General features: G+C 40.4%; 1 protein-coding gene across 1 annotated transcript in view; it reads left to right on the top strand.

Moving 5' to 3' along the window:
- Positions 1-763: 763 nt before the first annotated feature.
- The window catches only part of UPK3A (uroplakin 3A), a 56,881-nt gene continuing 43,333 nt past the window's right edge, over positions 764-14,311 (top strand). The window contains 1 exon segment of the mRNA XM_086886294.1: positions 764-972. Coding sequence (XP_086742420.1) covers positions 764-972 — 209 coding nt within the window.

Here is a 14,311-nt window from a genome sequence, read left to right as displayed (position 1 = left end):
GTGTGGCAGGACGCCTTGCCGCGCATGGGACTCAGTATTTCTGAAGAAGCTATGCACGCTTTGTTCCAGTGGGTAAAAGCTCAAGGTTTTACTGTGACCCTTGATAATGCCTTTAACCTCGAGATCCGGTTGTCACTGGGAGACTGCTTATGGTCTGAGTTAGCTGCAGGAAATACCAGCGTGTGCAGCTTGGCAGCCACCTGGGGCGTGCTCTTTAAAGTGCTGGAGTGGGACCAGTCTTGGGACAGTGATGCCAGGATGGAAGACTCAGATGCCAGGGGTGCCTCTTTTGTGCACCATGAGAGACTGGGGGGTGAGACCGAGAACCTGTCACCCGCGGAGCTGGGCGCACGAGCCTCGCCAACAGAGAAGCGGCAGGAGAATGGAGATCGCCCGTCCCTGCCTGCGCCTCAGTCTGCGGCGCCTTCACCAGCACTGCCGCGAGCGGCCACGGGGGGCCCTTCGCTGTCGATAGTGCTCTTCAGGTCCCCCGTGCCCTCTGTGTTCCTTTCTCCTGTGCTGCAAGGGACAGCACAGACACCCCTGCTGCAGCCTGCTGGCGTGGCAAGAGGAGCGGCCCCCCCGCGTCCATCTGCAGGACCTGCTGGCGTGTCAGGAGGAGATCAGCTTCAGCCCCCCCCGCATCCAGCCGTGGGGCCCGTGCGTGTGTGAACCTCGCCGGGACACCCATCACAACAGCCCTTATCAGGGGTGTTCCCTCCGGCCTCTGCACAGCCCCCTGACAGCAGTGACACCGCCCACCATGGCGGAGGCGGGCGTGGACGCTCCCCTCCCTGCCCAGCCCGGCACGGGGGGCAAATGGGTCCACAAGCAAAGCTGCTGCTCGGACCAGCTGCTGCAACTTTGTTGCCAGGGCAACCACCACTGGAAACAGCAGCTGAGCAGGAGCTTCAGTGAGCAGCACCACCAGCAACTTTACAATGGAGCCAACTTTTCAGAACTACAGAACAAGCAAGCTTCAAACTGCTCAGCAACACAGCTACAGAACCCAATGCACAACAACATGATCCTGTTGAAGCAACCATCTCTACACCTCAGATAGCTTCCCTGGTTACTTCACTAATTGCAGAGAGTCGGGAAGCTTTTGACCACAGCCATGTGAACTCTACAAGTCCCTCAATCATATTTGAGGGGAAAATCCAATGGTAAACAAAAAAAAAAAAAAAGGGAGGATCAAAGCATTGTGTACTGCATTGTTAACTGATCTGTAAAAAATTTATAAATTTTACATAGTAGAATTGAGTAGAGTTTCCCTAGATCTAGATATGAGTGTTCTTAAAGTAAATTTGTCACTTTGGTATTCTTTTAAACTTCCCTGTTGACAAGTTAGACTGTCAGTTTAAGCAGACTAACAATGTTTTATTTGCTGTGTGTGTGTTAGTTCACTGAACTAGTTGTATTAGAGTCAACCATCAAGTCCTTGCAAAGAAAACAATCCTTAGACATCAAGAACATAAGCCAAAACATTCTAAATTGGTATCCATTCAAAGTTCTGTTGTAGGAGACCCTTTGTGCTGTGTTTGTTCTCTCTCCTGTAAGGGCCCAGCAGGAAATTACAAACACTGCTTTTTATTTTAAAACAAAAAGGGGGAATTGTGGATGCTGACTCTGAAACAGAGAAGACGGTGCCGGTGGAAATTGCAGGCCACACAGCTTTCTCAGTCTTGCCTGAGAAAGTGGCCTGGGAATTCATAAGGAGGAATTAAAACAATCCTCAGAGACAGAAAACAGCCTTGCAGGTGCTGTTTGTCTGTTCCTTGTTTTCTTGCAAGAGAAGGTCGAGGGGTGGTGTGTCCCACTGACCAATGATGTTGATGTGTTAGTTTACTAACCAATAAGAGTTTCTTTTCTGTACTTTTCATGTATTGGTCTATAAAAAAGACTTGAAGTAATAAACCGAGAGAAATTCTCCTGATCGACTCCCAAGAAGTCTGTGTTGTTCTTCTCGCCATTCCTAATAGAGCGACAAATTTTGGTAATAATGTGATTTTATTTTAGTGGTTTTAATGCTATAGTAATTACACTATATTGTATAGTTATGTTAATATTTCAGTATTAATGAACATCATTTAATATTTTTAATAACAAACAAGATACAAAAGAATCTGTGAGCAGAGAGCAAAATGAATTTCACTTTTCAGAAGATCTGCTTTTGTAAACTGGATTGCTCTAATAAATGACTCAAGCAACAGCTCCAGATAAAAAACTTGGTGTGGCAGGTTTTTTAGGTTCATATTTACTTAAGCAAAAATTCAGTAGGTCAACTACACACAAGAAAATTCGGGCAATCTTTAGAGCTTTGAGCAAGCTGGTCTAGTGGATGGTGTTCCTGCCCATGACAGGGGATTGAAATGAGCTTTAAGGCCCTTCCAAGTCAAACCAGTCTGTGATTCTGTGATCTTCAACAATTTATCTAAAATTTTTCTCTACAGATTACCTGGCTGAACTCTGCTCTGACCTGTTCTCTTACATAATAAAAATACTTTTTTACCTTTACAAAATATTTTGTTGCTCATACCAATATATATAATAAATACATGAATTAGGGAAATCAAATTTTCAATTTGAGAAATGCATTAAAAAAAATTAAAGTATTTTCAGGACGATTTTGACTGGAATTTGGCCTGACTCAATCATGTAAAAGGAAGCAGTCAGTGGGTATCAATAAGGTCAGGAGTTAATCCTGAAATTTTTTTATTAATTCAATATTTTTTTCTACCTCTGCAAAATAAAGACAGTAAATGTATGTTACAAAGACATCAACTCATTTGCTTGTGCAAGAATTTTCTTTAATTTTGTAAGAGGAGTTGTGTTCAAGTTGTAAAGCAAACAAAAGAAGTTGAAGTACTATTCATGTTTAAATGAAGGTATATGAAATGTTGCCTTTTTTTCTCTTAAGTCAAAACCCAATCTCATTTGGTCAGAGCTGGGGAGAAAGAAAGCCTGTGAAACAGGAATTTTATTCTGAAGATGGTTCTCTAAATTGCACAGTGTATTGGTTTGGAGGATCTGAGTAGTGATGACATACACTTTTCTGCACATGAGCTCAAGGTGACATAGCCAGCCTTTCTGCACACTAGCTGAGGCATTAAGCCAAATCAGTTGTCTCCATGAGATTTTCCTTTTCTACCAGTGGTGAACTGAATTAAATGCAACTAGCTAGGGTAGCTTAAACTGTGAAAATGGTCTCAATTTTTTTGTATTTTGTGAAGCATTTATTAGTGCCCAAAGTGATTATTAGACTTTCAACAAATGCTTTCATAAATCATGTGATCTGCTATTCTTGCAAAAAAAGATAGTAATTATACCTGTAGGTATTAAACAGGTATACTAACCCATCTAACCCATCTAATGAGTTCACAGCAATTTATGATCACTTCAAATAATCCCTTTTCTTCTCCAGTTGAATTACAAACAATTACCTCCTCAGTTTCAGACCGTGTACCTTGACATACACACACTGCACTTTTTGGTGTATTATACAGAGTTTTATGTACAGCAATGCCTGGAAAACATCTTGTATCTGAATCAACTGTGCTGCTGACAATCAACATATATTTACTAAAATTGAGCAAGTTCATCCTGACAAGATGAAACATAAGAAATAGATAAGTCAGACTTAAATCCTTGTAAGGCCCAGATATATCCAGAAGTGCTGGAAGGGTGTTGTGTGTTTTCCTGTATTATGACACTATCTCCTGTTAAAGACAATTTATATATGTGTAAATCTTAACTGGGCTTATGGCATCCTTTATCAGTGCCTAAAGAATTCCTCAAATGGTACTTTAGAGGTATTTTACTGCGCATGCTGGAAGTAAAAGTTTCTGTACTACTTGTAGACAAGCTTACTCTGTGCTGTAAGGCATTTGTGTCTCACCAGGAAGAAAAAGAAAGACATTTGAAGGGTGCCCAGTGCTTTTCCTGTTAGTGGTAGGTAGTTTCCTGGCCAGTTGCACACTCCCACACTGTCCTGGGGAATGTTGATCACATTGGTGCAGGCAGAGCAGGAGGAGATGGAGTCTTAAGCCACTCTATTTCTGGGTGTCCTCAGCCATAGCACCCCTTCATGTAGTGCTGTTCTTCCTTAGCCAAATATTTTAAACCATAGATAAGAAAAAGTGCTCCCCAGATCAGCTTAAAAGGTAGAGACATCTGTTAGAGTCAGGGAGCTTATTATGTGCTTATTTCAGGCAGAAGACTATGAGATTTCCTTTCCTCAAGCAATTCAATGAAGAGAGGCAGCTAAGGAGCTTCAGGAGGTGGGATGTGTCTTTCCACTGAAGAAAGGCTGTTCTTAGCATATTTAAGATAAATAAGCTGAAGAACACAAATTTGAATTTCACAGTTCTAATGGCTTATAGAACACTGAGTATTACTTGATTCCATTAATTTAGGCAGAAACCTTTCACTCTTGAAACATGAATTTGGTTGCTAAGGCCAAAAGAAATGCTGTATTGCAAACATCTCTTCCTCCTTCACAGCTGTCCCAGTTAATCCACCCGAAGTGTGGTTCCTGGGAAAATCCTTTCTCTAGTCAGTGTTGTATGTCAGGAGTACCAAGGGGTGCTGCCTTGTCTGTTCTGAGCTGAAGTGCACAGCAATACACACCCTAATCCTACCTGCTTACAGGGGCTCTTGAAGCTTTATGAACATCAGATGCCAAATTCTCAGAGTTATTTCCTGCATCTTTCCTGCATCAGTTCTTTGTGGAAACATTAAGGGAGAAAAGCAGTCTCGTGTCAGGAAGATCTAAAGTCTCTACGTGTAAGCACCAAGTCCCTGCAGAGCAGGGGTTTCACATGCTGTATCTCTGAGCCAGGCACAATCAGATAAATGGCAAGGCTTGGGAAGTAATTACTGAGTGCTTCCTTGTCTGTCTATGGATGCTTGGCTGTGTGTTAGCCCTGACAAGTGCTTTCATTCAGCAGTGTCATGGACAGCTGCCAGAGTTTCTCTTGATGAGCTAGTTTGATGTCATGCTTTGTTCCAAAGGCTTGCTTGTACTGCATGTTCAGGGGAAGTACACCTGTGAGGCTTTGCAGAGGGTAGAAAGGGATGATTCCACTAGTGAAGACTTTTGTTGGGCAGTATGAAAAAAAATAAGGATAGTATTTTCAAATTAAACTAAAGGAAAAATGCCATGCATTTAGCTTTGAATGCTACAGTATCCCACACACACAATATCTAGGGGCTCTAAGTTATACTAGGCCTAATCACTATGCATGGACAAAAGAAGACAGTCCTCGTCTCAAAAAGATTAAACACACTAGTTACTGCTTATGAACAAAGCTTTAGAAAACAGAGGTCAGAAGCCTTTCAAAAATCACATATGGCAGCAGTCAGATAAAGAAATTGTTATAACAAAACCATCCTGAACTGTCAAGCCTGTTCTTTAAATTGGATGTCACCCATTTCATCACCATAAAAATCTTCTCTCTGTATAGCTGGTTGTGAGCCTCATTCCTTATTTTGTTTCTTTTTTCCCATTTTTTCCCATCCTCCAACCTTTTTGTCAAGCCTAGATGAATCCTGCAATCCATGAGGAAAAGGAACCCTGTTTACAGCTCAGGCTGCTGACCTTTGACATGTTTTTACCACCACTTTGCAGGCAAACCAAGTACACCTGAGACTGGCCCTGAACTGTGGCATTGCCTGAGGTTGTTTTGCTCAAGGACCTGGAGCTTGGCCCTGTTGATTCCCAGTCTCAGTCCACAGATCCAGCATGTCCAGGTCCCTCTGAGAGCCTTCCTGCCCTCCAGCAGATCTACACTCCCACCTAACTTGGTACTGTCCACAGATTTATTAAGGATGCACTTGATCTGGGCATACAGATCATCAATAAAATATTTAAATAATCTGGCCCTAATAGTGAGCCCTGCAACTTTTCCATACTTCTAATATATTTGTATCTTAATTTGAAAGCACAAATCCAGTGACAGAAAATAATTTGGCTTCTCAGTCTAGTAGTAGAATAGAACAGAACTTGGCTCCTTCTACTGCCAATAAGAATGTGAAATGGAACTGCACTGTTTAAAGGATAAAAAATAGCTTTACCTTACATTAGGTCTTTATGGTTGGTCAAAAGGACAAGTGATGCTAACAATATTTGGCAACTCCATCCAAATGTTTCACTCCATTTCTAGCCAAGAATGGATCATATTAACAATGTTTCCAAAGCAGTTGATAGAAATGCTGTGAGCTATTTATTGTTCATTAGTATCAATGGCTGTAATGAGGGAGACTTCAGAAGTGGGAGAAATGAGCACAGCACTTGTGATGGTATTGGCATTGAAGCACCTTAGGTATTCAAGAGCAGTCCATTACACATGCCTGGTCAGATTCCCCATACTGGCCCACTCCCTAGCACTTAATATTTGAGGGAAATACTGAAAATTACAGTGTTGTTATGTCCAAGAAGCAGTGTGATAATGGAATTAATTTTTTTATGCCATCTATAGTATCTACTACAGTTAAGAAATCAAACCTGTCATAGAACTACTTTTAAAGGCAAGATTACATAGCAGAGAATTTCATGTGGCTCCTGAGCACTTGAAAGTTCTGTAGATAGAAATGGTCATCAAATCAACTTGACCACAGTAGAATGATGGACCTTTAACAGATTTTGCAATGTCTGCAATTACATACTTCACTGTTTAAAATGCAGGATTGAATGTGTTGAAAATCCTGGAAGTTCAAGGGATAGATCTTGCTGACTCTGCAAATAAGGAATCAGAAAATTCAAGTAATTTGAACCTATAAACAGGATGACAGTAATTGGGAAAAAAAGTGGCAGAAATGCCTTTGAAGAGCAGTCACTTGTTCTTGCCTCTTACAGGAAACAGTGGCAGTGACTGGAGTTCACCTGGTTCTAACCAAAGAAAAGTAAAACAGTCCCTTTTGTGTCCCTCAGAGTTCCCACCCGAAGTCCTTTGTTAGTGATGGTGATAGAGCCTCTTATGCATAACCCTTATGTGCAAACACACTTTAGAGCTTTTTAAGGACACTGGTTTCTTGATTCCCCCATGAAGAGGGCCAGAGGACATATACAATAGTACAACATGCCTCCTGAAGGTGAACAGAAGTCCTCTTGCACTTCTGAATTCAAACCTTTGGCTTGTTTCAAGAAAAAGAAACTCGCCATGAAGTACTTGTCTTAAACTCTGAAGGCCTGAAGTTTTGATTCTAGTTCCTTGTTTTGTTGTCTAAGTTGGATCATAAAAGGTTGCCCAAATCTACTTAAGGAGAAAAGCAAACTTGAGATGGTTCAACACCTGGAAGAAACATCCAAAACTCCAGATCTGGGCTATGACAGTTTAGAGCTTATTCGCCCCTTAATTCCTCTATATGCAAAGACTTCTGGGATTTCTGTGCCTGTTCAGTATGTTCCTGTGGAAATATGAAGAGAAGAAGGTGAAGTTGGAATTGGTAGGACAATCAACTTCCTAAACTGAGATAAAAATCAAGTCTCTGACTTATTGTGGCTTGTACATGAAGTTCACTACAGAACTTCATTGTTTGGCCAGGATGTTCTAAATAATTCAATGCCCACGGATAGGTTTGGGTTCAAAAATATTTCTTTTCGAATTATTCCTTCTGAAAAAATTATTCTATGTATTGTGTTATCTGTGGTGGCTGAACTCTGAAAAATGTTGGTCACTGCTTAATGGTCTTCAGCATTATTGAAAATCTAGTTAAATGTCTGGCTGACTGTGACTTCTATTGATTCATAGACATAAGATTCTTTCTGCACAAAAGCAAATAATCTGTGTGCAAAAATATGAAGTGATTTATTTTCAGTTCTTCAGTGGGATGGTACAGTAGATATGTTTTTTCTTAGTCTCTATGCTGTAATATACTCAAGTATATTGCATTATATAATATTCAGTATATTCAGTATATTCATTAGAATTATAAAATAAATTAGAGAACTGCTAATAGCTACCGTTAGGTTAATCTTACTTGAAGATTGTAGCAAATATAATAAAATAAAATGGATATAATATGAGGCAAAATGAAAGAAAAATTTCATGGTGGAAAATTTTGTGTAGTGAAAGCTCTGCTGGAGACAAGTTGGGTGGATTGTAGAAAGTGTTAAGATGCCTCATGGCAGAGTCTATATAAAATAGCCATCAAAGTCAACAGGAAATTTGGGAAAGTATTGATAAGAACATGAGGATACATGGAGAGGCACATTTGATGTTCTTTTTGATCACTGAAATAGTCAACTATTGTTCCTTTCAGACATTCAGATGCATTTTTATGAATAAATAAAATTCTTTAAAATAAATATACATTCCTTATGATATCAGTATTTGAGTCAAATATAAATAAACCCACAACTCTGAATTTTGGTTATTTGGGAGACAGTAGTTTTCTGTATGTTAAGAGACAAATGTATACTTGTGGTTTCCAAAAAAGTGAAATAAATTACAGCAAAATTTTTCATCTCTGTGCAAGTTTTTTGTTAAGAATGGCTGACAGTAAATAGCAACAAACAAAAATGGCTACAATATTTACTCTTCACTGGTCAAGTAACTGCATAAGAAAAGTGCTGGATCTATCTTAATAATTCTAGCTCCAAGAATTCCCTGTGTCTACAGTGTATAATAGGTGGAAATGCTACAGGAACTTTGAAGGAAGCAGGTTCAGATTTGATGGCACTACAGGAAACTCTACCTAGGCAAGTTCAGTTAAGGCTGGCTGGAAGCTGCTCTGTATGTGTCTCACTGGAAAATGTAGCTCAATTTGTGCAACTGAGAACTGCTCAGACTTGGACAGTATTTATTTTGCTGAAGAGAATAATGGCTCTGCACATTTTGTCATATTAGCTGCTTATCAATCCAGAATTTACAACATCACTGAGAACAGACATCAGGACTTGGCCAAAGTTATTATGTGGGTAAGTGCATTTTAGAAAGATAATTTTAATCTTTTTCTATTCTGTAAAAATCAAAACAAGTTGAAGTTAATGTGCTCTCTTGGCGTTTATGCTGAAATGGAATGCCAGCTCTTCCACTCCCCTCGCTATCCAGCTTCCAGATGTGGCTGCCTTCCAGGCATGGCTCAGCACTTGTCTCACATTTTTGCAGGGTGTTCTAAGCCCAGCCTGTGGGCAGCACAGGAAATGCTTTTTCCTGCTCTGATATTCCTGCTATGATAAGAAGCCAGAGCAGCAGCAGAGAGCCTGCTGACAGGCATGGTGCGCTCCAAGCATGGCTGGAAAGGAATTACAACACATGGCTCTGCAGCAGTTCAGCTACCACTGGCCTGCCACAATTAAGGCAGAAAACTAATCATGCTGGGCTTTGGTTATGTGTTCTCTTTTTAATTTCTGTGTGTGCAACAAAATGAACCTTAAAAAAAAAGCCGTAGCTTTTAATTTTAGATGAATTACACTTCTTCAGTGGGGAGACCTTCTTTTTATTGACATATGTTTTAAGTCAATATCTTAGCTGGACAACAAAAAATGCAATGCCACCATGTCTTTGAAATGATTTCTTCAAAGTTATAATGCACTTGTAGAGTGACTGCTTTTTTAGGAAAAGTCAGTAAAAAGATATAAAAATCTTCTAAGCATCCAGACATATACATGCACACCCATCCCTTTTTATTATTCAGTTGATTTAAGGTTGTGTAGAGAACTAACTTGAAAGAATATCTCTGGTTTAGAAACTAGGTATGTATCTAGTAAATATCTTCCAGGAGAAAAACTCAGCTGAAACTAGTCTGGACTTCTTGTGCCTGCATGAATAGCAAAAAATATAATAGATGTGAAAAATATATAGTTCTTACTTTATTATTCCAGATATTCCAGATGAGTGTAATTTTTTTTTTGTGAGATTTTCTGTGCCTCAGCCTTTCAACAAGCAAATGAGTAAAGTTTTTGAAGGCTGAGTTCCCAGCTGGGATGTATTGGCTATGTACCAATAGAGCTGTGCAAGCCTAAAGTGCTAAGGATATGGTCATGTGTTAGTAAATATCATAAATCTTTAATATAACTACCTTGTATAGATATATTAGATAGTCATACACTATCTGCTTTTCACAGCATGCAGTGTACTTGGGTTTTGGCTGTTAATGAAGGGGGAGTGAAAATTCACAGCAGAATTTTTAAGAGGTTTATGAAAGTGAAACCTGAAAGGACAGCTATAGAACAACGTATTATTTCTGAAATGAAATTTGCATTCTATTGCAATCACATTTTTCATTTTGTGGTTCTCTGATCTATGTCATTCCTAGCAGGACCCACTGCACTGTAACACTGTGCTGCAGAGGTCTGTACCACAGTAAAACAGAGAACTGTACTGTCTGTACCACTGTAAAACTCAGCAAATACACTAATAAATCAAAATAACATCAGCTGTGGAGTCCACATCTGTGCACACACACACACACACACAGAGGCTTTAAAAAACAGGAGAGGTCATTTCTCTCAGCCACTTCCTTGCTTTACATTTTCCCTAGAAGATGATGCAGGACTCAGCACTTCCCAATTAGTGAAGTGGTCTGTACAATTCTGCTTTCCACAGGCTGCTGCACTGTGTGTGGGAAGCTCTCTGCTCCATGCTGGTGAGGAGCCAGCCATGCTGCAGAGGGCTCAGGACAGCCAGGTCTCTGGGGCAGCTTGTGCCACCGGTTATTCATTCACAGGGCACAGCTGAATGGACACAGGAATGGGCCCTATAAGCAGGGAGCAGTTTGGGTCTGAAATGACTAGTGACTTGGGAGCTGCACAGGTTCCTTCTGGTCTGTGTGACATCCTAGCAGCCCAGCACATATCCTTGTGCTGTGCTTTGTTGTTGTTACAGTCCTGGTTCATTAATCACCAGGTGAAATACTTCCTTGTAGTATTAGTTATAGTTGTCACCCCACATGACTCTTTGTGGCTCAGGGAACCTGTGACTGAAAGAGATGGGGTCCAGTCCTCAGGCACTTACAGCAGTGCTTCATCTTGTCACCCCTTTACTCCATGAGTAAAAACTTTCAGACCTTCAACATACCTCACTCCTCACCCCCTTCAGTCCTGCTTACACCAAGTGTTAAAATCCTCTTTGAACCCTGTCCTTTGAACTGGCATGAGGAGTGCAAGGCTCCAGTGAACGGACTGCTGACCTGATCTCTGGCTGACGCTGAAGGAACATGGTCAACTCATTTCACCCTCTGTGAGTTTCTCCTCTGCTGGACAATGCTACAGTGTATGAAACCAGTCAAAGACAAATTTCAAAACATACCCAGTCCTTGCATGAAACTACTAGGCCTTTTCTGAAACTAGGAAACACAGGAAGAGCTGATTGTAGTGTGACATATGTAAGCAATGCAAGGTAATGAACAGCCAGAACAAAGTGATGTCACTCAGTCTGCACAGTGTGTGGTTAAATGTAGGCCCTGCACTGATTTATGGATGTACCTGCTGGACTCAAAATTTAGAGTACATTATTGGTGTTTTTCTAGGGGGCAAACCATGATTGCAAACGTGCCCTGTGAGCCTGTCACCACTCCTACAGGAATCCTGGTTCTGGCCTATGCCTGGCCAAGTTCAACCCACTAATGATTCAGACTGCATGTCTGTCTCTGTGTGTACAGGAGTTTGTGTGTGTGCTTGCATGGGGGACAAGGTCTATTTTATTAACAATAAAATAAATAAATTAATAGAATAAAATAAAACAGTTTCTCTTAAGTGTTTGTATGTTACTGCACAGTATTAGGACAGGATGATTTTTTTATGTGGGATTTATTGCTTTTTCTTTATAAATATTAATTGCTCTATCACTGCATCAGATTGGTCCTGTCTAGATGAGATTCAGAGTGCTATAATGATTTCTCATCATATCCAGTGGAAAATGAAGGATCTGGTTTTCACTTTCACAACCATAAAAATGGAGTTAAGTGGCTGGAGAAGTAATAATATAAAACCAGTCAAATCCCCCAGTTCTCACCAAGAAATAAAAGCAGTGTCTAAGAGTCATATTTCAAGATAAGAGCTGTCTGGGTATGTTCTCCCTTTTTATTTGGAAAGAAACTCCCAGATAGTGCTGTTTTTATGCAGCTTGAGAAACGTGCTCAGCCTGCTGCTGTGCAGCTTTTGGATGATTTCAGTTTCTATAAAAAGGTTGTGATCTCATCCTCACTACTTAAAGATGCATCACCCTATCTTTTCCCCTTGGCCCAGCACAAAGGGGAATTTGAATTTATGAAGCCTAAAGTGACTATTAAAAGATTGAGCTGACTGACAAAGGCATTACTGTTAACCCCTTCACTTCCAGCCTGTCCAGACTTATGTCCTGGCACTGAGAGCAGCTGGGAATTGAGATCCATGCAGGGCATGTGTGGTGCAGCAGAGATGCTTCATTCCCTCTGAGCCTGGGAATCACTCATGTGTGGCAATACCTGGGGACAGACAGTGTGTGCATGCTCAGCTCTAGGAAAAGAGAAAAAAAAACCACCCCATGCATTCCCTGGCTAGACTGTGAGAGAACTGGTAGCCCCACAGAAGAGAGAAATGCATATTACAGGCATTTATCAGCATATTTACCAATAGCAGAGTAGAGTTTGAACCCTGAAGTTATATTCTGGCATGCCCACTAGGATTTGATTTTCAAAAGCACATATTTAAGTCTGCAAGAAATGCTTCAGGTCAAGCTACTCATTTGGGGCCAAATACTAAAAGTTCTTTAAGCACCAGAAAATTCTTGTTCCTAAATTTAATTTGAGGATTTCAGAATTAAAGCATTTGCCCTGAGGTTCTTTTCTTTTGTCCGTGTGTATGCAACAAGGCAGATTGGTGATAATCTGTTTAACAACCTGCTTGCATTTTCGTGACATAACAGTGGTTTGTTGCAGGGTCATTTAGTAAACCTAGTCTAATCCCAAAGAATTTTTTTTTTTAACTGTAGAAGGGACACATACTGTGGTGAGAAAAAAAATTGTGCAGAATGGTGCATTTGATGTATAGACAATGTGGAATACACAAAGGTTTCTCATGAAGCCAAAGCCTAAGAGGAGGTGGGCTGGAAGGCAGAAGTGGTCAACAGTGCTGTACTTAGAGCATTTCATAGCTAAACAATCAGCTCTTTCTATCTTACCACTGCTTTGTTCCTGCCTACCACTGACAGCACACACCTCATAATGAAAGCCAGCTGTGTATTTACATTTCAACCCCTTCTATTGCATTTCTTCTTAAGAAACTCCTTAAACTCATCCAGTAGTTTTAAAATAAGCTATAACAGATGAAAAGTTGTCCTGAACACAATAGGTGTCCTAACAAGAAAGAAAGGTTTCAAAACCCTTCCAGTGCTTTATAGAGTGGTATTACAGAATTGTTTGGGTTGGGAGGGACCTTAAAGATCATCCAGTTTCAAATCCCTGTCATGGAATGGGGCAGGGACAATCTTCTTTTCTTTCCCTTTGGTTTTTTTTTTTAGAAGCATGAATCTTTCAGACTGGTTCTAATCAAAGCAGTTTAGGCATCTCAATTTACCTCAGCCAGCACTATACTTGGAAAGGTTGCTCTATTATCAAAATTAATTTTCTCCTGCCTTTAAGCTCAGGCTCAGATCTTGCTGCCAGGTGCAGCACTTCTCATTATGGGTATCACTGCTTATGTATTGCATCAGAAAAGAAACCTGACATGGAAGAATGATTTCAAAAGAAATTACTTTATACTCTGATCAGTAGATGCTGGTGTTACAATTTTGTTCAGAAAGGGAAGAGAGAAGCTGTGTATCACTTTTGCACAAGGCCTGTTTTCCCTTAGGTTTCTCATTACTCACTCCTCACACAGTTCAGAAGCTTTCCAAGCCCTCCCTAAATTATGGGATTTCACATAGCAGAGAAAAAAACCAGAGAAATTAAAAGGTACTCAAATAATAATTACAAATAAAAATACTTCACGTGGGAAAAATCTCTTTCAACAATTTTTTTACAAAACCCTTTTTTTAGCATTAACAAGATCTCACATATTTCTTAAAGGAAGATGAGTAGAGTTCCCAGTACAGGATTTACTGATAAACTACAGCTGCTTCAGGGTGCAAAACCCAGCTGTGCAGTATCTTCCTGTAAGATTACAGTTTAGAAAGGAAGCCATGAGGATTCTGCAAGTTAAAACACAGGCCAAAGTTGAATGATCACAGCCCCGAGCTGTCCAATGCTCAACAAATTACAGCTCTGAGAAATCTTCAGTGACTGAGCAGGGTTAGCAGGCAGGAACATTCTTCTGTCTGTGTTGCAGACAGGCTGGAGTGTTGCTAACACTGCAGTAAAGCAATATATCCCCTCAGATTCCAAGGAAGGC

Source organism: Cyanistes caeruleus, chromosome 4 (genome assembly GCF_971803275.1).
Source record: "Cyanistes caeruleus chromosome 4, bCyaCae1.hap1.1, whole genome shotgun sequence".
Lineage (NCBI taxonomy): Eukaryota > Metazoa > Chordata > Aves > Passeriformes > Paridae > Cyanistes > Cyanistes caeruleus.
Note: the sequence above shows the minus strand (reverse complement) of the source record. Positions and strands in the feature narration are given on the sequence as shown.